The sequence below is a fragment of the Camarhynchus parvulus genome, chromosome 23, assembly GCF_901933205.1.
Source record: "Camarhynchus parvulus chromosome 23, STF_HiC, whole genome shotgun sequence".
Classification (NCBI taxonomy): Eukaryota; Metazoa; Chordata; class Aves; order Passeriformes; family Thraupidae; genus Camarhynchus; species Camarhynchus parvulus.
In genome coordinates, this window is record NC_044593.1 from 5,664,024 (window position 1) to 5,685,827 (window position 21,804).

At 55.8% G+C, this 21,804-nt stretch overlaps 1 protein-coding gene across 2 annotated transcripts; it reads right to left on the minus strand.

Annotated features, from left to right (window-relative positions):
* Positions 1–320: 320 nt before the first annotated feature.
* Positions 321–15,800, minus strand: SERINC2 (serine incorporator 2). Of its 2 annotated transcripts, XR_004061350.1 has the most exons (11): positions 15,679–15,800; positions 8,373–8,534; positions 6,950–7,137; positions 5,889–5,968; positions 4,857–4,994; positions 4,190–4,359; positions 3,896–3,986; positions 3,672–3,807; positions 2,043–2,258; positions 749–1,483; positions 321–628 (listed from the first exon to the last, which is right to left on the minus strand). XR_004061350.1 is itself a non-coding variant. In XM_030964582.1 (10 exons), the coding sequence occupies exons 1-10, from the start codon at positions 15,715–15,717 to the stop codon at positions 1,345–1,347; spliced, it is 1,359 nt and encodes a 452-aa protein (XP_030820442.1). In that variant the 5' UTR covers positions 15,718–15,800; the 3' UTR covers positions 321–1,344. The 2 variants fall into 2 exon arrangements, 1 of the variants encoding a protein (XP_030820442.1); XM_030964582.1 differs by having other exon boundaries at positions 321–1,483.
* Between the last annotated feature and the right edge of the window lie 6,004 nt (positions 15,801–21,804).

Here is a 21,804-nt window from a genome sequence, read left to right on the forward strand (position 1 = left end):
CCGCTCCTCCTGCCAGGGGCCACCCCTGCTCTGTGCCCCAGCACCGTGTGTGCCCCGCACGGAGCTCACCCCATCCCCTGTGCCCGGTCTGCACCCCACCTTGTGCACCCCACCTTGGGCACCCCTCTTTGCTCACCATGGCTCTCGGGGTGTCACGGGCTGGCAGTGGGGTCCAGGGCTCCGAGTTCCCATGCCCCAAAGTGATGCCAGCCCTGCCAACTGTGCCCCCACCCTTTTAGCTTTAGTTTCAGTTTAAAACATCCCACTCCCTCCTCCTCCCGGGCACCCACCCACCAGGAAAGACTCCAAACAGCCAAATCCAAATAAACCGTGTTTATTCCAAACGAGACTTTACTAACGAGGCAAAGAGGTGGGGCCAGGCCTGTGGGACCCTGACCTGTGCCCCGCAGGGGACAGGGAGCTGTGACACTGACCTGTGCCCTGTACAGGACAGGGAGCTGTGACACTGACCTGTGCCCCGCAGAGGACATGGAGCTGTGACACTGACCTGTGCCCTGTACAGGACAGGGAGGACAGGGAGCTGTGACACTGACCTGTGCCCCATACAGGACAGGGAGCTGTGACACTGACCTGTGTCCCACAGAGGACAGGGAGCTGTGACACTGACCTGTGCCCTGTACAGGACAGGGAGGACAGGGAGCTGTGACACTGACCTGTGCCCCATACAGGACAGGGAGCTGTGACACTGACCTGTGTCCCACAGAGGACAGGGAGCTGTGACACTGACCTGTGCCCTGTACAGGACACAGAGCTGTGACACTGACCTGTGCCCCATACAGGACAGGGAGCTGTGCTCCTGCTGGGACAGCCCCGGGGAGCTGGGCCACCACCGAGGCTGGCAGAGCACAGGACCTGGCACACAGCAGGGCCTCTGATCCCAGCCATGAGTCCCCGGGGTTTGTTTCCCTCTTTGGGGACACAACCCCGGCCGGGGCCTGGGTCCTGGGACCCCACCAGAGCCCAGAGACCCCAAAAGGCACCAACAGGGACCCATCCCTGACAGGGCACCGGCAGCTGGGCAGAACCAAACCCTCCCAAGGCAAGGCAGTGGTGTCTGCTGGGCAGAGAGGGTCTGGAGGCGCTGCCCAAGGCACTACACAAACAGGGAGATGATGAGAGCTCTAAAACCACCCTCAGGTCTCTCTCAGCCCTTAATTTTCTCTGCTTGGCACTTCATCCCTTTCAAATTAAAACTAAAGAGCTGCAAGAAGGCACAACCCAGCACAGCAGCTCTGCGTGCAGAGCGGAGGCTGAGGCAGAGCTGGGGCTGTCCCCAGCCTCGAGGGACAGAGCCACGATGGCAGCAGCACGGCCAGGGCCACCTCAGCTGAAGTCCCGGTCCGGCAGCAGCAGCGGAGCCACCAAGGTCCAGAGGTAGAGCAGGAGCCCGGCCCAGCTGGAGCAGATCTTCACCCACACGGCCGTCCAGGGGCTGCTCAGCACCTGCAGGCTCTCGTCGGGCCTGGAACAGCCACAGGAGGGTGGCACCCATCTCTGTGACACCCTGACGGTGCCACAGAGGGACAGGTGCCCCCAGGGAACACCGGGGTGCCCCATGGCTGCTGCCACCCCTCAGTGTGACCCCCAACGCTGCTGCCACACCTGGGTGTGACCCCAACACTGCAGCCACCCCTGCGTGTGACCCCCAACCCTGCTGCCGCCCCAGGGCTCTGACCCCACTGCTTCAGCCACCCTGGGTGTGACCAACATTGCAGCCACCTCTGGATGTGACCCCACTGCTTCAGCCACCCCTGGGTGTGACCCCAACGCTGCTGCCACTCTGGGGTGTGACCCCACTGCTGCAGCCTCAGCCTCGGTTCCTCCTCCTCCTCCTCCCAAGGGATCCCAGGCTGCAGCAGAGGACATTGGCAAGCCCAGGCAAAACCCGAATGATAATTACCGCCGCTAAGGGAGCAGGTTCCTCACACCCCTGAGCAGTGCCCAGCACACGGGCACAGCACCCCGCGAGCAGGGGACCTGCAGGAACGGGGACAACCCTGGGTGCCCACGGCCGCTCTCACCTGTACCAGTTGGTGAGGGTCATCATGATGTAGAGGGCGGCGAGGAGGAGGCAGAGGTGGAAGAAGGTGTAGTTGTAGGAGACTCCCTCCTGCTCGTTGTCGTAGGCGCGATGCACTCCGCCCTCCTCCGCCCCGCCTGGCCCGTCCCCGGCCCCGGCCCCGCTCTCCTCCGTCAGCATCAGCTTGTTCACCTGCGGGTGGTCCGAGCAGCGCAGGCTGCGGGCACAGGGGCAGCGGGGTCAGCAGCACTGCCCCCATGGCGGGGCTGCTGTGCCCGGGGCACTCTGGGGGGCGGAGGCTGTGGGGAAACCCTAAAAACTCTGCCTGTGGCCCTTGGCCAGCTCTGCAGCTCTCCTGGAGCCCCTTTGGGTATAGGACAGGGCAGTTTGGGGTAGGCAGGTTGTGGGGAACCCCAAAATCTCTGTCACCCTGGGCCAAAGCCTGTCACAGATATCTTGTATGAAAAATCCTTTCCTTAGGAGTTTTCCTCCTGAGAAGCTGAGAGGCCTCAGGAACAAAATGGTAAACAATGGTTATCTGCTGCTGTGGAATGCAACAGGTGCATCTGTGATTGGTCTCATGTGGTTGTTTCTAATTAATGGCCAATCACAGTCACCTGGCTCAGATTCTTTGTGCGAGCCACAAACCTTTGTTATCATTCCTTCTTTTTCTATCCTTAGCTAGCCTTCTGATGAAATCCTTTCTTCTATTCTTTTAGTATAGTTTTAATATAATATATATCATAAAATAATAAATCAAGCCTTCTGGAACATGGAGTCAGATCCTCGTCTCTTCCCTCATCCAAGAACCCCTGTGAACACGGTCACAAGAGCCCCTCTCCAGCTCTCTCAGAACCCCTTTGGGCACTGAAGGCTGACTGGAACCTTCTCCAGATCAACAAGAGAATGAAGGGCGAGGTTTTGCCCCCGGGTAGAACAACCCCAGGCTCCCTTGTGGAATGGGGACCATTCAGCTGGAAAAGAGCTCCAGGAAAGGCCCTGGGGGTGCTGCTGGGCACCAGGGGGACATGGGGCAGCCTCGAGTCCCTGCTGCACAGGGTGAGAGTGTCTGGGCTGGTCAGGCAAAGCTCTGCCTGCAGCTCGAGGGAGGGCATCCAGCGATCTGCTTTGATAAGGCCACCCCATGGCAGGGGCTCTGTCCTTGGGGCCATCCCCAGGACAGGCAGAGCAATTTGGGGCTGTGGGGAAACCCTAAAGCTGTGACTGTGGTCAGGCCTGTATCCCTGGGGACAGGGATGGCTGGACAAAGAGCCTTTGGTGACAAAAGCCCTGGGCCAAGGTGTGACCTCCCCTCCAGAGGCCCCTCCCATGGCTCTGTGCTCGGGGCTGGGGCTCTGGGGCTGTTTGTGGGCCAGGGGGATGTGAGGGGCAGCAAGGACAAAAGCCACCAGCCTGCACCCCCTGCCAGCCCCCCCGGGGAGGCCGAGGGAGAACCAAAGTGCAGCCCCTGCCAGGAAAGTTCCTCCTGTGGGGCCTCCAGAGGCGCTGCCCAGCCCAGGGCACAAAGGCCTGGCTGCCTGTGGCCCTGCCAGCCCTGCCCAGCCTTGGCCGTGTGTCCCGCAGGCTGTGCCCCTGCGGCTGCACACACGGACACGAGCACAGTGCTCACCTGATGAAGAGGGTGCAGAGGATGAAGATCACCAGCCCCACGATGCTCGGGGCGTCCCACCAGCTTGTCAGGGGCTCGGGGGCCGTGGCTGAGCCAGTGCTGTTCCTCAGCAGCAGCGTGGGGTTACAGCGCTGGCCTGGGGGACACAGAGGGACAGACCCCCACTGCAGCGAGTGCTCCTGCCCCAGCCACCCCTCCCCAAAGCCCAGGCGGGTCTGGCTTACTCGGCACGTTGGCCAGGGCGGCCCAGGTGACGTAGATGGTGTAGAGGGTGATGAGGGATGCCTGCAGCAGCCCCGAGTGTGGCTGAGCCTCCTGCAAAAACAACAGTGGGTGCTGGGGGTGCTCCTGTACCCCGGGGTGACACAGCCCTGTGTGCTCCTGTACCCCAGGGTGACACAACCCTGGCTGCTTCTGGGTGCTCCTGTACCCCAGGGTGACACAGCCCCAGCTGTGGGGTGCTCCTGTACCCCTCGGTGACACAGCCCCAGCCCCCTGGGTGTTCCCCACTGCCTCACCTGGATCTTGGGCAGGATGGACACGACCGAGACGATGAGGCAGAGGATGAGGTTGATGCTGATGAAGGCCTTGCCCTCTGTGCAGCCCTCAGGCTTGGTGTAGTAGACGTAGAGCAGCACAATGGACGCGATGGAGGCGGCGTAGAAGATGAAGGTGACGGTGCAGAGGGCTGGGGGAGGACACCAAAGAGGCTGGAGCAGTGTCACAGACATCTTTTATGGAAAATCCTTTCCTTAAGATTTTTCCTAAGGAGAAGCTGAGAGGCCTCAGGAACAAAATGTTAACAATGGTTATCTGCTGCTGTGGAATGCAACAGGTGGATGTGTGATTGGTCTCATATGGTTGTTTCTAATTAATGGCCAATCACAGCCCAGCTGGCTCGGACAGAGAGTCCGAGACACAAGCATTTGTTATCATTCTTTCTTTCTTTTTCTATTCTTAGCTAGCGTTCTGATGAAATCCTTTCTTCTATTCTTTTAGTATAGTTTTAATATAATATATATCATAAAATAATAAATCAGCCTTCTGAAACATGGAGTCAGATCCTCGTCTCTTCCCTCATCCTTGGACCCCTGTGAACACGGTCACAGAGCAGAGCCCCCAGCTCAGCCTGACCCGGCGCTGGGATGAGCTGAGCCCCAGAACGCGGGTACCCAGCAGACCCACCTGCGTACCAGCCCTTGGCGCTGCCCTGCTCCGCGTTGTGCAGCCACCGCTGGCTCCAGGAGTGCGCCAGGTCGATGAGCAGCACCAGCTGGATGAGGATGAACAGGAAGGAGCCGACCACACCGAAGTAAAACCAGACTTGAGGGGAGGAGAAGAACCACGGAAGAAGGTTTTGAATTAAGACCTTAGAATCGACGAGACTTTTTCGAACAATGACTTGTAAGTATTGTCAGGCGTAATTTATGCCCTTTCAACTGGCTGGACTTTCACAGCGTTAAATTGCTGTGTTGTAATATAGCAATGCTTAGTGCAAGCAAGAACATGTTTTGAGCAAGTAATAAGCAGAAATGTTATAGTAAGGCTACGAAATGCAAGTAATAAACGACACGATTATGAAGGTTTGTTTTTAGGTGAACAGAGAGGGGGGGAATTGTGGGAATCCACCAAATAAGAGGGTTTTGGGAAAGCTACAAAAGGCAGGCCTCAGAGACAGCAGAACTGTGATTAGAGCTAAGCAGCAGCCATGAGATAGGTCAGCAGAAAAATTATATAGGCTGTAGAAAAGCAAGGGCAAATAGAACAATGGTCAGTGTATTAACGCTTGTCTAGAATAGCTCTCTAAGCTACAGAAAAGTTTATCTAGCAAGATATTAGGAAGGTTGAAGCTTAAGAATGGAGCTCTGTGCATTGTGTTTTAAGGTTTACAAGCAGGTATTGTATTCAAAATAAGCAGGCATTGTTTTAACCAAAGGTACATGTGCTTATAGTGATTAGATAGAACTACTGTCAATGTGCTTTTGCTTTGTGTGATTGGTCAGGAAGCTTATAAAGTAAGTTGTAACATTAAATTCTTGGTCTGCTGCCTGGGATGTGAGCTGCTGGCATCTTCCCATTGTCATAATCATGTAATGAGACTGATGCTGAAAAATAAAACAGCTCAAGGCACATTCCACAGCAGCCCCATCCCGTTTGTGATTTGTACAGAGCCCCCAGCCAGCGTCAGTGCCCAGCAGGGCACGGGCAGCTCCTCACCTGAGGTGAAGGTGCCGTCGGGGATGTAGAAGGCGCCCACTGTGATCCCCACCAGCACCAGGAACTTGAAGAACCAGAAGCTGTGGGAGGAGAGAGGAGGCACTGTGTGCACGTGGCAGGGACAGGGATGGGGGTCCTGCCTGTCCCCACCCCAGGCTGTTGGATAGAAGTGGAAACAGGATGGGGGTGGAGAGGGTTGCTAGGGTTAGGAGTGTGAATGTGTTTAGGACTAGTGAGAGGTCCATTACTTTCACTTGGATTTGCACCAAGATGAGTGGCTCCTAAAACCACTGGATTACTATTATCCTTTGAAAGTAAGGAGACTGAGGTTTTATACTTGTTCCAGATTGCAATTCAAGATGTTTTCCATTACCATCTGTATGGCAGATTACCTTTGTCAAGTGGGCAGTTTGCCTTATCTCTCTCTTTGAGTGACCACAATCACACCTTCCTCGGGAGGGGACACCTGCTGATAACAGCCATTGAATGTCCCTGCATGGCTGATAAGAACTACAGCATCCCATTGGGAGATGGGAGCCCAGAGGGAGGAGCCAAGCATTCCTACCCGGATAGAATCTGGAGATTCTGGAACACCAGCACGGCTCCTGCACTGGATTGCCCAGAGGAACAGCAGCTGCCTCTTGCCCTGGATCTCCAGAGGCAGAGACTGCACCTTTCTCCAGGATCCCTGCTCCAGCAGAACCACCCCTGACACTGCAGGAGGGCTGAGCCACAATTCCAATGGGACTGCTGCCAGCACCCTGACCCACAGGGTGTCAGCTTGGGTTCTGACTCTGCCAGTGTTGGTTTAGTTCACTGCATTGTTTATTTTATCCTTTTATTTTTTTTCCCTTTCCCTATTAAAGAACTGTTATTTCCTGCTCCCATATTTTTGCCTGAGAGCCCCTTAATTTAAAATGTATAGCAATTGGGAGGGGTAGGGAGGGTTTACATTCTCCATTTCAGGGGAGGCTCCTGCCTTCCTTAGCAGACTCCTGGCTTTCCAAACCAAGACAATACTCAGACACAAGAGTTACCCTTTGGTGTCCTCCCGCACTCACCCGTTCTGCAGGGCGGCCCGCGGGTCCTTGCTGCTGCGCACGCACACCATGAGCACGGCAAAGAGGCAGAAGAAGGCGGCCATGGCGAAGCCCATGCGATACACGGCCTTGTGGCCCAGGAAGCTGCTGCAGTCCACCTTGGTCTGGACCCCCAGCACCGAGCCACTGCCTTCACAGAAACCGGGGAGCTGAAACAGGGGTGGGAGCGTGAGCATCACCTCAGCACGTCCTACAAGGAGTGATGGTTCTGGGAAGGTCTGGATGGAGATCTACTGGTTGGATTGAAGATCAGTTTCTCCATTGTGAAGCAGCCTCAGCTGTGGCTGTCCCTGGACCTCTGGAAGTGTCCCAGGCCAGGCTGGACAGTGTAGCCAATTTCTCTCCACAGAGAAAAGCAACGCACAATTTTCCCAAGAATATTTCTGGATTTCACATTCTCTGAACCTCAGAGAAAGGAAAAGCAATTCTTATCTCAATTGCTGTTCCTCTTGTTCACAAATGGAATGTATTGTGAAAGATTGTTTACCTGAAGGGAATTGATAATTGGATTCTGTGAGTGTTGTGTGAGTGTTGTTGTGTTGTGTGAGTGTTCTGTGTTCTGTTGGTGTGAGTGTTGTGATTCACTGACCAATTGAGTCCAGGTGTGTGTCAGGACTGTCAGCTGGGTCACGAGATGCTGGGCAGTGCAGTTGAGTGGAGTGCTTGGCAGATTCATTTCAGATGTAATGTGATATAGATGTAATATAGTATAGAATAATATAGTAAAATAATTAATTAGTCTTCTGATAAGATGGAGTCCTCCTCATCATTTCTCCCTTCATCAGGGGCAAAAATATCTACGACAGGACAGGGCTTGGAGCAGCCTGGGACAGTGGGAGGTGTCCCTGCCCATGGCAGGGGGTGGAAGGGCTTTCAGGCTCCTTTCAACCCAAACCATTCTGCAATTCCACACCCACCACGAGCCCTGGTGCCACCAAGGATGGGCCAGACCATGACTGCTCCAATGCCACGTGCCTGAGGTGACACAGATAAAGCCACCCAGCCGGTCAGTGGAAAGCTGGCATGAAACCAGCTCGTCCCTAAAGCCCAGCTCAGCTGGCAGAGCTCTGCTCCCTCCACCTGAAGTCCCTCCTCCCCAGTGAGCATCAGTTGAACCCCAAGTCATCAGCTGAACCCCAAAACACAGGATGTAGGAAACTTTCCTGGGAGACATCTGGGAAAACTAAAAATTGCAGGAAATGATCCCACTGCGTTTTCCCCTCCGTGGAAAAGCAGGGCTGATAATGCCTGCCCCCAGTGAGATGCTCAGAGAAAAGAGGAACAAAAGCACATCATGACCCAAAAATTCACTTTTTTGATTCAGCCTCAAGTCCCCACCACAAGCTGGGTCGTTTCTTCCCAGCGACCTCCAGGAGTTCTTTACCTTGTGCAACTCCTTCTCCACGCCCGGGATTATCATGATGATGGACACGAGGGTGCCGAGGAAGAGGAAGAAGGTGAAGAGGAGGCGGGAGATGGTGGAGTTCTTGGCCGAGGGGCAGCAGCCACAGAGCAGGCACGGGGCAGAGCCACAGAGACACGACACCTGCAAGGAGAGCAGTGATCAGGGGAGAAACTGGCCCCAAAATACGTGTCCAGCTCGATCCTTAAGGAGATCAGCCTGGAAATCCACACAGCTGGCTAGAGCTACTCGCACCACAACCCACAGCCTGCAGGACCTCAGGGAAATGGCACCAAATTCCCCAAAATGTTGCTGAAAACTAAAAGAGCTGCAGGAACAGCCAGCGTGGAAAATGACACCCAGAGTCTGGAGACACCTTCATGTTTTTTACTCCATGCAAGGACCTGGTCAAAGCAAGCCCTGCCCTGCAGGAGCCTCCTTTCTGTACAAAAATGAGGTTTCCAAGACAATTTCAGGCTGCCCTTTCAGTCAAATCCAGGATGGGAAGATATTGGTATCAGCACCATGGGGCAAGCAACTCATCCCGCCATCCTTCCCCTCTGCAAAGGCCACTTGACAGGTGGGGAAACTGAGGCACAGCAACCCCAAGAGTCCCCTGGCACCCCAAATCCAGCATGGGCAGTGCTGCCAGCTGCACGCCATTCCAGAGACTCCCGTTGCTGTGCCAGAGCAGGGAAATCCTGGCTGAGGAAAGCCAAACTCACTGATACCGAAACATTGGTGGGAGCTTGCTGCGCAGGGACAGGGCAGAATAAACCTTGTTCCCTTGGAACAGCTCCTCCTCTCCTGGACTTCAGCACAGCAGGCAGGGGAAGGGCTCTGCTCTCTCCTATGTTGAGGGATGTGCACGAGTTGTGTGTTTATTATTTGTGCTTCCAAATCAGCGTAAAAAGTGGACATGGCAGAAAACTACACCAGGTGTGGAGCTGCTGTGCGTGGCTCCCTCAGCGCAAGTGACCACTTTGATGCCCCCAAATCACCAAAGGTGGCTTTGAATATTTTTTAAGCATAAGCACGCCATTATTTGTGAAAAATCCCCTCTTTCCTGACTTATTCATCTTATCCCATCCCAGCCCCATGAACAGCTGTGTTGAGCTGATGGTACCCACAGGAGCTGGGGTAGGTGAGAGAACCAAGAGATCACATGGAAACTCTCATCCTGCCCCTCCAGGAGCTGCTCAGAGTTATCACATCACGTTTTCAACTTGGAAGCACGGGAAAATGGCTCTCAATTAGAGACTGCTTCATTTCACCCTCATTAAATGCACCACGTGCATCAGAGCGCATTAAAATGCGCCAGCGTTACTGTATTTCCCTTCAAATTAAAAAAAAAAGCAGAGCAACAACAAAAATCCCTTTAAATGCAGAATTACTGCATCATCGGATGGAGCAAAGCCCCTGAGTGCTCCATCCACACCTCCAGCTCCTCCTCCTTCAGTGCCAACTGGAAAAAAAAGCACCAGTCCCAAAATCAGCTGATCTGGACAGGAAAATCAGGAGGTTTGGTGTTGCTTAGAGAGCTGCGGATTTGGGGGTTCAGACCATCCCATCCCACCCCTGCCATGGCAGGGACACCTCCCACTGTGCCAGGTGCTCCAGCCTGGCCTTGGGCACTGCCAGGGCTCCAGGGGCAGCCACAGCTGCTCTGGCAATTCCAGCCCAGCCCCTGCCCACCCTGCCAGGGAACAATTCCCAATTGCCAAGATCCCATCCAGCCCTGCCCTCTGGCACTGGCAGCCATTCCCTGCCTCCTGTCCCTCCATCCTTGTCCCCAGTCCCTCTGCAGCTCTCCTGGAGCCCCTTCAGGCCCTGCCAGGGCTCTGAGCTCTGCCTGGAGCCTTCTCCTCTCCAGGGGAGCACCCCCAGCTCTCCCAGCCTGGCTCCAGAGGGGCTCCAGCCCTGCAGCAGCTCCGTGGGCTCCTCTGGGCTCTCTCCAACAGGCACAAGGTTTTTGGGAGCCCGCAGCATCCCTGGAGGTTTGTTGTGCAGGATGACTCTCACACAGCCAAACTCCCTGGCTGTATCTCAGGTTTCACAGCTCTTGCTGCTGCTGAGGTAACAGGATATGGCATCTCCATCCCACTGCTCTGCTCTGTCACATGGGAATCCTCTGGATTCCTTTTAGGATGACTTCCTCAAAGCTCCTTCGCAGTGAAGCTAAGGAACCCTTTGTGCCCCACACTGACCCATCCAGCTGCCCGCGCACTCCTGATTCCAGTCTTCTTCTTTAAAAAACAATGGTTAACAGCAAGGAATACACTGCGCTGGACACTCTGATTCTCCTTCCAAAGATTTTTAAAGCTGCCCCAAAATGTGAACAAGGTGAAGGGACAAAGAGCAGATGGAAAAAGCCAGGGAGGGAAGTGGCTGCAGCAGCAGGAGAGCCGAGGGTTAATGAGGAAGTGTCGGTTTTCAGCTGCTGGTGGATGATTAAACTCTCAGGTTTCACTGCCGACTTCCTCCTTGAGTGCAGCTCACCTACCTCGGGCACGTCAGGGCTGCTCCCATCCCTGCTGCCCAGAGTGGGAGAGCGTGGAGAGAGCGGGACAAGGGACACGCCACATGGGCCCCAAATACACCCAGACAGCAACAGCACCCCAAAAACAGCACCCCAAATACACCCATACAGCAACAGCACCCCAACAACAGCACCCCAAAAGCAGCACCCCAAATACACCCAGACAGCAACAGCACCCCAAATACACCCATACAGCAACAGCACCCCAAAACCAGCACCCTAAATATACTCATACAGCAACAGCACCCCAAATACACCCAAAAAGAGCACCCCAAATACACCCATACAGCAACAGCACCCCAAAAACAGCACCCCAAAACCAGCACCCCAAATACACCCATACAGCAACAGCACCCCAAATACACCCAGACAGCAACAGCACCCCAACAACAGCACCCCAAATACACCCAGACAGTAACCCCACCCCAACAACAGCACCCTAAATACACCCATACAGCAACAGCACCCCAAATACACCCAAAAAGAGCACCCCAAATACACCCATACAGCAACAGCACCCCAAATACACCCAGACAGTAACAGCACCCCAACAACAGCACCCTAAATACACCCATACAGCAACAGCACCCCAAATACACCCAACAAGAGCACCCCAAATACACCCCGACAGCAACAGCATCCCAAAAACACTGAGACAGCAACAGCACCCCAAACCCGGCACCCCAAATACACCCATGTAGCAACAGCACCCACAAACAGCACCCCAAATACACTGAGACAGCAACAGCACCCCAACAACAGCACCCCAAATACACCCATACAGCAACAGCACCCCAAAAACAGTGCCCCAAAATACACCCATATAGCAACAGCACCCCAATAACAGCACCCCAAATACAACAGCCCAACAATTTCACCCCAACAACAGCACCCAACCTCTACCAGCCCAACTACACCAACACCAGCCCAACACAACTGATCAAACTACACTACTCCAACACAACCCTCCCAAAAATATCATCCAGCAACATCACCCCAAACCCACCAACCCAAGAGCATCACCCCAACACCAATCCAAAAACACCCACCTAACACCACACTAATGACACCAACCTACACCACCAGTGCAATTACACCATCCCAAATTCACCACCACAACAACCCAACTACACCAACAGCAGATCAACTACAGCAACCGATACCACCACCCCAACCACAGCCCAACTACACCAACACCAGACCAACAAGACTGACCGAGCTACACCAGTCCAACACCACCAGCCCAAAGACACCACCCCAACAACACCAAGACAAACCACGAACCCAACTACACCAAGACAAACCACCAACCCAACTACACTGCTCCCATTACATCATGCCAACTCCACCATCACCACACCACCCCAACATCACCCCAAGAACACCAACCCACCCTACCAGCCCAAATACAACAGCCCAATTACATCACCCGAACTCTACCACCCCAACAGCCCAACTACACCAACACCAGCCCAACACAACTGACCAAACTACAACCAACAACACCAACCCAAAAACAGCCACCCAACATCCCCCCAAGTACGCTGACCCACACCACCAACCCATTACACCATCCCAGTTACATCATCCCAACAACAGCCCAACTACACCAGCCCAACACCACCCCAACAACTCCAACCCAACACCAACCCAGCTACACCACCCCAGTAATACCAACTCAAACACACCCACCCAACATCACCCCAACACCACCAACCCAACTACACCACGCCAATTACATCACCCCAACAACAGCAGCCCAACTACACCAACCAACCTACACCAGCCCAACATCACCCCAACAACTGCAACTCAAAAACACCCACCCAGCATCACCCCAACAGCACTGACCCACAGCACCACCCCAACAACACCAACCCGACAACACCAACCCAGTTACACCACCCCATCACAACCCAACTACGCCATCCCAGTTACACCACCCCACCTACACCTTCCCAGTTACACCATCCCAACTACACCACAACCGAACTACACCACCCCAGTTACATCACCCTAACTACAGCACCCCAATTACACCACCCCAACTACACCACCTGTTACACCATCCCCACCACAACCCAACTGCACCACCCCAGTTACACCACCCCAACTACACCACACCACCCCATCACAACCCAACTACACCACCCCAGTTACATCATCCCATCTACACCATCCCAATTACACCACCCCATCACAACCCAACTACACCATCCCCATTACACCACCCCAACTACACCACACCACCCCATCACAACCCAACTACACCACCTGTTACACCATCCCCACCACAACCCAACTACACCACCCCAGCTACACCACCCCATCTACACCACCCCAGCTACACCACCCCACCACCACACCTGCCAGATGCCTTCACCCCAGCAGCCCCAGGTACACCCAGAGTGAGTCAACCCAAAGCGATGCCGAGCAGCCGGTGTTTGTCTGCTGCCAAATTAACGAGCAGCATGTTAATAAGCACCTATCCCACCTCATCCCATCCCCAGGTTAATCAGCACCCGTCCCACCCCATCCCCAGGGTAATCAGCACCATCCCACCCCATCCCTACAGCCTGGTGGCCTCCCTGCCTGGCAGGTGGCCTTGGATTGGTGCCACCAGGTTGAGTGTCCCCAGGGGGTGTCCAAGGACTGGCGAAGCCTCCAGGCCTTGCTCTGGCTGGGGCAGCCTTCTGCTGGTGACCCCAAGCCTGTCACCCAGGAAGGGGGCTCAGAATGACCTCACTGCTCATGGCAGCCCTGGGCAAAGCCTGGAGGACCACAGGAGGCAAGGACAGAGAAATTCTCCTTTTGTGATTCAAGGTTTCACTCAGGAGCAGCTTGTATGGGAAAGCGCTGAAGGAAGGGCTTGGCAATCTCGTGGTGCTGTGACTCAAGGGATGCAGGCAGAGCAGAGGGAGTTAGTCAGGATGTTCTTGTTAAAAATAACAATAAGAAAAAAAAAGGACTAAGGGGGTTTTCAGTTTGGTTTGGGTTTTTTTTCAGTGTTGTGGTTCTTCAGCTCAGACCGGTGCTAGAACAGCCCCACCAACCAGGCCCACTGGAAGGAACAACAAAATTAAGCAAAAGCTTCTTAAAAGTAATTATTTTTAATAATTACACAGACTAGGGGGAATGTTTCATTCAGTCTGGGGTTTTCTCAGTGTTGTTCTTCAGCTCAGACCTGTACAAAACCAGCCCCTGCATCAACGACTTCCACAGGAAGGAACAGGAAAATTAAACCTATACAATGACTCTACTGTTACCACAGTCTGAGCCACAACAGTTTTTTGGGGAAAAAAAATCCAGAATTCATACAGAAACCTCCACAGACCTGCACTGGGGTAACTCCCTGCTTCCCCAATTCTCCATAAGGAGAAGCACAGGAATGTGTTACAAAGGGGGGCCTTGCAGACCCCCCTCCCTCCCATCCCTCATTTCCAAACATCCTGTTCGTTAAACCTCCAGCACGCAGAGGTCACGTTACAAAACAGGTCCCATTCCCAGGCTGGTTCCACTGCCCTGCCCTGGCTCTGTGCCCACAGGTGAGGCAGTGCCAGGGCAGGAAGTGCTGCTGTGGGCAGGTGCCTGCGTCACCTTAACCACACACTCCACGTCACAAGGCACAGCACCCCAAATCACACAGCCTGAGCCTGCCCTGGGCCATGGCACCCCAAACAGACAGCCTGAGCCTGCCCTGGGCAATGGCACCCCAAATCACACACTGTGCACCTGCCCTGGGCCATGGCACCCCAAACAGACAGCCTGAGCCTCCCTTGGGCCATGGCACCCCAAATCACACAGCCTGAGCCTGCCCTGGGCCATGGCACCCCAAACACACGGCCTGAGCCTCCCTTGGGGAATGGCACCTCAAATTACCTGCCCTGAGCCTGCCCTGGGCCATGGCACCCCAAAATCACACACCCTGCAGGTACCCTGGCCCATGGCACCACAAATCACCTGCCCTGCACCCACCCTTGGCCATGGCACCCCACTCACAGCCCCCTGCACCCCTGTCCCAGCTCCTTCTCTTCCTCTGTCCCCACTTTGGGGCTCAGCAGAGGAGCCAGGAAGGACCCCCAGCCTCTCATTGCATGGTGGGGCCAGGACCCCTCACTCCTCCAGGGCCAGCAGGACATGGCTGCTCTGGCCTCCCACCTCCCCCAGGCACCCTGGGGTGCGCCACCCACCCCATTCCCACCCCGTTCCCCTCACCACGGGCCCCAGAGCTCTCTGTGTCTCCCATGGATCCCCCAGCTGCAGGGGGATCCCCTGCTCCGAGAATCCCCCACACCTCCCCAGCCACCGAGGGGTGCACCCCCAGAACCCCCCATATCCAGGGGTGTAACCCCTGGGTATGCCCCACATCCCCCTGGTACACCGGGGAGCATCCTCTGGGGGTCCCCTGCATCCCCCCGGCTGCACAGGGCAGGGAACATCCCCCGGGGCTCCCCTGCATCCCCCCATACCCAGGGGTGGCTCCTGCCGGGGGTCCCCGGTATCCCCCGTGTACACAGGGGTGCACCCCCCAGGGGTACCCCGCATCACCCTCCCGGCACCCCTTGGACCCCTCCGCGCCCAGGTGTAGCGGGGCACATCTCCGGGGTGTCCCTCAGCCCCCCGGGTCCCCCCGCACCCTGCTTCGGACGCGCAGCGGCCGCGACTCGCCCGCGCTGGGCCGCGCCCGCCGCTGCGGCACCGGCACCGCTCCGGTGCCCCGCGGTCCCCCCGCTCCGGGCGGGCACTCACGCAGCTGAGCAGGGAGCAGACCCCGAGACAGGCCCCCATGGTGCTGCCGCCGCTCCCGGATCCGGCTCCCGGCTCCCGGCTCCCGCTCCCGGTCCCCTCCGCCGCCGCGCTGGCTCCGCCCGGACCGGGAGCTCGGGGCGGCCGCGCCCGCCGCGCCTCCCCCGGGGCGGAGGGAGAGCGAGGGGGGGTTCGGGCCCTCTCCCGCCCGCGGGGGAGTCCCTCCATGGCTCCTCCATCCTCACTCCACCCTCCTCTCCATCCTCCTCCCTCGCCCTTTCATCCTCCTCCATCGCCCCTCCGTCCCCGGTTACCGCCGAGGGGTCCCCACCCGCACCATGGGTACATCGCCAGGACCGGGGGGATGGCCAGGAGCCCTGTCTGGGCTGGAGACAGCCCGCGGGAAAGGGTCATGGAATTCCAGAACGGTTTGGGTGGGAAGGGACCCGAAAGCTCATCCAGTGCCACCCCTGCCATGGCAGGGACAGCTCCCACTGTGCCAGGTGCTGCCAGCCCCAATGCCCAGCCTGGCCTTGGGCACTGCCAGGGCTCCAGGGGCAGCCACAGCTGCTCTGGCAATTCCAGCCCAGCCCCTGCCCACCCTGCCAGGGAACAATTCCCAATTGCCAAGATCCCATCCAGCCCTGTCCTCTGGCACTGGGAGCCATTCCCCGGCTCCTGTCCCTCCATCCTTGTCCCCAGTCCCTCTGCAGCTCTCCTGGAGCCCCTTCAGGCACTGGGAGGCTGACTGGAGCCTCAGGAAGTTCAACAAGGTGAAAGAACAAAGTTTGGGGCCTGGGGAGAACAATCCCAGACTCCAGTATGGGGTGGAGGGCACTCAGCTGGAAAAGAGCTCCAGGAAGGGCCCTGGGGGTGCTGCTGGGCCCTGGGGGGAACACAGGGCAGCGAGTCCCTGCTGCAGAAGGTGAGAGTTGTCCTGGGCTGGTCAGGCTGAGGAGGGGATCCCGTGGTCAGCACTGGTGAGGCCACCCCAGAGTGTTGTGACCAGTTCTGGGCTCTCCAGAACAAGAGAGATGTGGATGAGCTGGAGAGACTCCAGCAAAGGGCCATGAAGGTAGTTCAGGGCCAGGAGTATCCCATGGAAAGGGTCTGAGGGAAGGCTGGGAGGCTGGGGCTGATCGGCCTGGAGAGGGATTTGGGGGATCTCACTGCCGTATAGAAACACCCACTGCTCTACCAACCACTGGAGGAGTTTGTCAGGTTGGCTGAGCTTGGCTTCCCCTGATCTGTCATCCTTAATGCGCCTGGAAATGCTTCCCAGGATTAGCTCCAGCACCTTCCCAGGGACTGAGGAGAGGCTGATGTGTGCACAGCTCCCTGGCTCCTCCCTGCCCTTCTGGAGGGTGGAAGTGACCCACCCTCATGTGGTTTCCTGCAGCCTTCCAGACTCTTCTCTCCATCCCCAGGACCAGTGAAAGGTTGTTGAGAGCAGCCTCGCCACGCCACCAGTCCCTCCCTCACCCCTCAGGGCGTCCCAGCAGGACTGAAATGGTTTCAGTTGCTGAAGCATGGCCTGGTCTGAATCCTCTGCCATGGACGATCTGTCTTCCCTGGTGCAGCCTTTCCTGTGGGATCTCTGGATTCTCTGGAACCCGAGGATGAGGCTGGCAAGGGGCAAAGGCAGCATTGCTCTTCTCTGCCTCAGCCATTCCCCACTATTGGATTTGCAGGGAATGCCCTGATGAAAGCAGGAATGATCCATCTGACTCCATGTTCTCAGAAGGCTAATTTATTACTTTATAATACTATAATTTAAATTTTTAATTTATATTATTTAATATTTAATTTATATTATTTAATATTTATATTATTATATTTAAATTAATTTATATTATAATTTATAATTCATATTTATTATTTTATAATACTATATTATATTAAAGAATACTAAACTATACTAAAGAATACAGAAAGGATACTTACAGAAGGATAAAAAGATAATAATGAAACTCGTGACTCTCTCCAGAGTCCTGACACAGCTTGGCCCTGACTGGCCAAAGAGTGAAAACAACTCACAGCAGAATCCAATGGAACAATCACCTGTGGGTAAACAATCTCCAAACACATTCCACATGAGCACAACACAGGAGAAGCAAATGAGATAAGAATTGTTTTCCTTTTTCTCTGAGGCTTCTCAGCTTCCCTGGAGAAAACTCGTGGGCGAAGGGATGTTTCAGGGAATGTGAATGCCACACCCCACCTCACGGAGCAATGGATCTGTGTTTTACCTCATCTTGGCTTTTCCTCCTGCAGGAGCCCTTCTTGCTGGATTGGCACCGCAGTTTCCAGCTCCAGCGTTCTCACCACCCCCAGCCGACCCTGCAGGGCCAGGCCCGGGGCAGGGGGCTGAGGGTGGCACAGAGCAGGTTTTTCCTGCTCTTCCTGCCCAGCCAGAGCCTGGCGTGACCTCCCAGGGCAGTGAGTGCTCTGCCGTGCATAATTCAGGGCTGGGATAAACCGGGAGGTGCCAGCCCACATCCAGACCCTAAATTTAGACTGACGAGAAAGTCCATGAGTGTGTGACAGCAGCAGCCTCGGGGGCACAGGGCTGGGGACACATGTCCCCTGTGCCCTTGAGGAAGAGGAGGGTGTCACACTTCTTGCTCCAGAGGTAAAGTTCCGGGGTTTGGCCCCTGATCAGCAGCTGGCACAAACCAATGAAGGATTATCTGAGCCTCTGTGGGCTCCCAAAATCTGCTGGCAGGACACAGCCCTGCAACAGGAGAGGTCAGCACCCGAAAATTGCGCTCTGGTCTCAGCTGCTCTCAGGTTTCTCCTTTCCGGAGGCGCTGAGCGGGCACATCCCGCCCCGGGCACGGGTCTGGCAGCGCCCCGCGACACACAGGGCTGGCTTTGGTACAGCCCTGGTGCGGCTCAGGGGGTCTGGCAGCTCCTTCTCCTCCTGGCTGGGTGTCAGAGCCCTGTGACATCCGCAGCGGGTGTCCTTCAGTCCCTGTCCCCTCGGAAGGACACGGTGGCCCGGGCCGGTGTTCGTCCCCTCGCTCCTGCTGTCCTTGCAGGCACATGAGCTGGCTGGCACGCCAGGAGCAGGAATCCTTCCATGCACCCTGGAGGGACCAGTCCCGCCCCCGCCGCTGTCCCTTGGTCCCTTTGATGGTGCCACCAGATGGCAGTGCCGGAGTGAGGCACCGCCGGACACCGGGACGGTCACCGGGCTCTGTCCCTGCCCCGCCGGGAGCGCCCGGGCACGGCCGCCAGCAGCGAGAGGGTCCCAGCGGTGTCCCCCACCAGAGGCCACCCTACTGCCACCACCCCCAGCGTCAGCCCCTGCGACCGTGTTCACAGGGGTCTGAGGATGAGGGAAGAGACGAGGATCTGACTCCATGTTTCAGAAGGCTTGATTTATTATTTTATGATATATATTACATTAAAACTATACTAAAAGAATAGAAGAAAGGATTTCATCACAAGGCTAGCTAAGAATAGAAAAAGAAGGAATGATAACAAAGGCTTGTGTCTCGGACTCTCTGTCCGAGCCAGCTGGGCTGTGATTGGCCATTAATTAGAAACAACTAACATGGGCCAATCACAGATGCACCTGTTGCATTCCACAGCAGCAGATAATCAATGTTTACATTTTGTTCCTGAGGCCTCTCAGCTTCTGCAGGAGTAAAAGTCCTAAGGAAAGGATTTTCCATAAAAGATGTCTGTGACAAGCCATCGGTGACCCCGTGTCGATGTTCCCTTCCCGGGAGGGTTCCGGGCAGCGAGGGCCGGCCCGGGCCGGGCGGGAGCAGCGCTGGGACAGCCGTGTGACAGCAGTGTCACAGGTGACAGAGCCGTGACGGGCCCTGCACAGAGCAGTCTCACCTCACCCCGCACACAGGGAAATGTGGGATGGCACCAGAGCTCAGGGACAGTGTTGGGGGAGATGAAACAGGAAAGCCTTATGAATATGATTCCCTGGCAAAAGATTTTGAGAATATGCAAACTCTAAGTGAGATTGAAATGAAAGCAAGCTTTGAGATCCCTCAGTTACTGAACAACTGGAAAACAATGGCATGGCCAGCTGAAGGTGATCCCCTTTGGATCAAACAACACCCTCTGCTTGCAGACAGGCCCAAGGCTCAGAGCAGACCCTGCTGGCTTGGCAGAAGGGGCCCAAAGAGGAGTTTTTAGGGTTTAAAATGTAACCCAGTGTGGGAATGTAATGATTCTTATAGGCTGTATGGAAATGCTGTCGGATTTGTATCTTGGACTAGATTGGTTAATGAGAATCAGAACATTCAACACAGAAGAAGATTTATGGTATTGTAAGGGGAACTTCATTCTCTTACCCCTTTTACTCTCCTACGTTTTTGCTCTCTTACCCTTTTATTCTCTCACCCTCTCATCCTCTCTCCCCCTCTCCTCTCTCAGCCTGCTCTGAGCTGTGGCTGGCAGCTCCCAGCAGGGCCCTGCACCCAGGCCCTTTGCAATAAACCACAAGTTCCTGACCTGGCTGCAGAGATCTCTGCTCTCCATCCATCCCCACCGTCCTACCCCCCGATGCTCCTGCAGGACATGGGGCTGCCTGCAGCCATGCCAGCTGGGAGCATCCCTGGATCCCAAGAAAACTCCTTTTATTTCTCTTCTGCTTCTCCTGCATCCCTCAGCATCCCCCAGGCATCTTTCCACCAGTGTGATTCATGAGGGCTCCCAAAACCTCAAATAAGGTTCAGGAGGGCTCAGGGCCCCATTCCTGCCCCTGTGGGGGGCTGTAGGGCTGGGGGAGCAGGGCCAGGAGCAGTGTGCCAGGGATGCCTGGGAAAACAAACCCTCTCATGTGACTGTATCTGGGACAATACCAGCTTAGCTGTGGGTGCAGCCAGCAGGAATCCTGCTGCCCCCGAGCACTGCTAGTCATGGATAAACCAACATTAGAGCAATTAATAATAATTAATAATTGGGGCTGCATTTGGAAAAGCAGCTAAACCCAGCAATGCTCTCCAAAGCATTGGCCAGGCAGGGAAATGCAGCCAGGGCACAAGGTACAGTTTTGGGGTCATGGGTTTGGGGTTGACAAACCCCTGGTCTGTGGGGCTGCCCTGCCTTTGGCATCCTGGGGGCTCTGGGGTGGGATTTAGGGCACACAGGACCCTTCCCCTCATCCCCCAGCTGCAATCGGGCCCATCCCAGCCTCGGGCATTGGGGGGTCCCTCCCCACCCTGCGCTGCAAGGAGGGGCAGGAACGGAGCCCCCAGGGGCCTCTGCTCACTGTGCTGCCTCCGCGGGGTCTGAAGCCCCCAGGTGAGATTAGGGACAGGCACAAGGCTGGGCTGGGATGGGCAGGGTGGGTGCAGAAGGGCTGAGATGGAAGCACCCCCTTCCCCTGGCCTGAGGATGCCTCTGAGGCAGGCGGGGAATTGGTTTCCCACTAAGCTGCTCTGTGATAAACAGACACACACGGGAGCAATGCGCGACTGCTGGGCCTTTAATTACAGCCAGCCAGGGTGTTCAGGGTCACAGGAGCTGGGATTCAGACCAGGGGAAATGAGGGGAATGATTTTCAGGAGGAACACTGCAGGAATCTGCAGAACCTTCCATGCCTGAGCTCCTTTGTTGTCCATTTCACCCACCAGGACCCTCCTGTCTTCCCAGCCCAGGACATCTCAAATCCCAGAATCGTGGATAACAGAGTATCCTGAGCTGGAAATCCGCAAGGATCATCAATCCCAGCTCCTGGCCCTGCCCAGACCCCCAGCAATCCCAGCCTGGAGCAGTGTCCAAAGGCTCCTGGAGCTCTGGCAGCCTCAGGGCTGTGCCCATTCCCTGGGGCACCAGCCCTGCAGAGCCACGCAGCGCAGGAGCCTGATGGAGCCCCAGAAAACCCTCTGAGCCCCCTGACGGCCTTCCCACCCCCTGGCATTGCTCCTGGCAAACTCACTGAGCAACCACGGCCCTCTTCCAGGACCTTTTGCCAGTCTGAGGTGTCTCAAAGGCCACCGGGGTGACAGAGGCTGAGGGGCCTCACTAAACCTGTCCCTTGTCATGTGCTGGGGTCTTCTCCCCACAGCCCCTCCTGTCCAGGGGGATGAAGGGTGGGAAATGCTGCCCTTGAATCCTGTCACCCTGATCTTTTAAAAGATTTTCTAAGCCTTCTGATGT

What these genes read in the sequence shown, in the direction of transcription:
- SERINC2 (XM_030964582.1), bottom strand. Translation starts at nt 15,717, where the DNA reads ATGGGGGCCTGTCTCGGGGTCTGCTCCCTGCTCAGCTGC. An exon ending in CGGGCCGCCCTGCAGAACGG is followed by an intron (nt 5,969 to 6,949) that starts GTGAGTGCGGGA and finishes CTCCTCCCACAG; the next exon opens with CTTCTGGTTCTTCAAGTTCC. An exon ending in CCATCCTGCCCAAGATCCAG is followed by an intron (nt 3,987 to 4,189) that starts GTGAGGCAGTGG and finishes TTGTTTTTGCAG; the next exon opens with GAGGCTCAGCCACACTCGGG.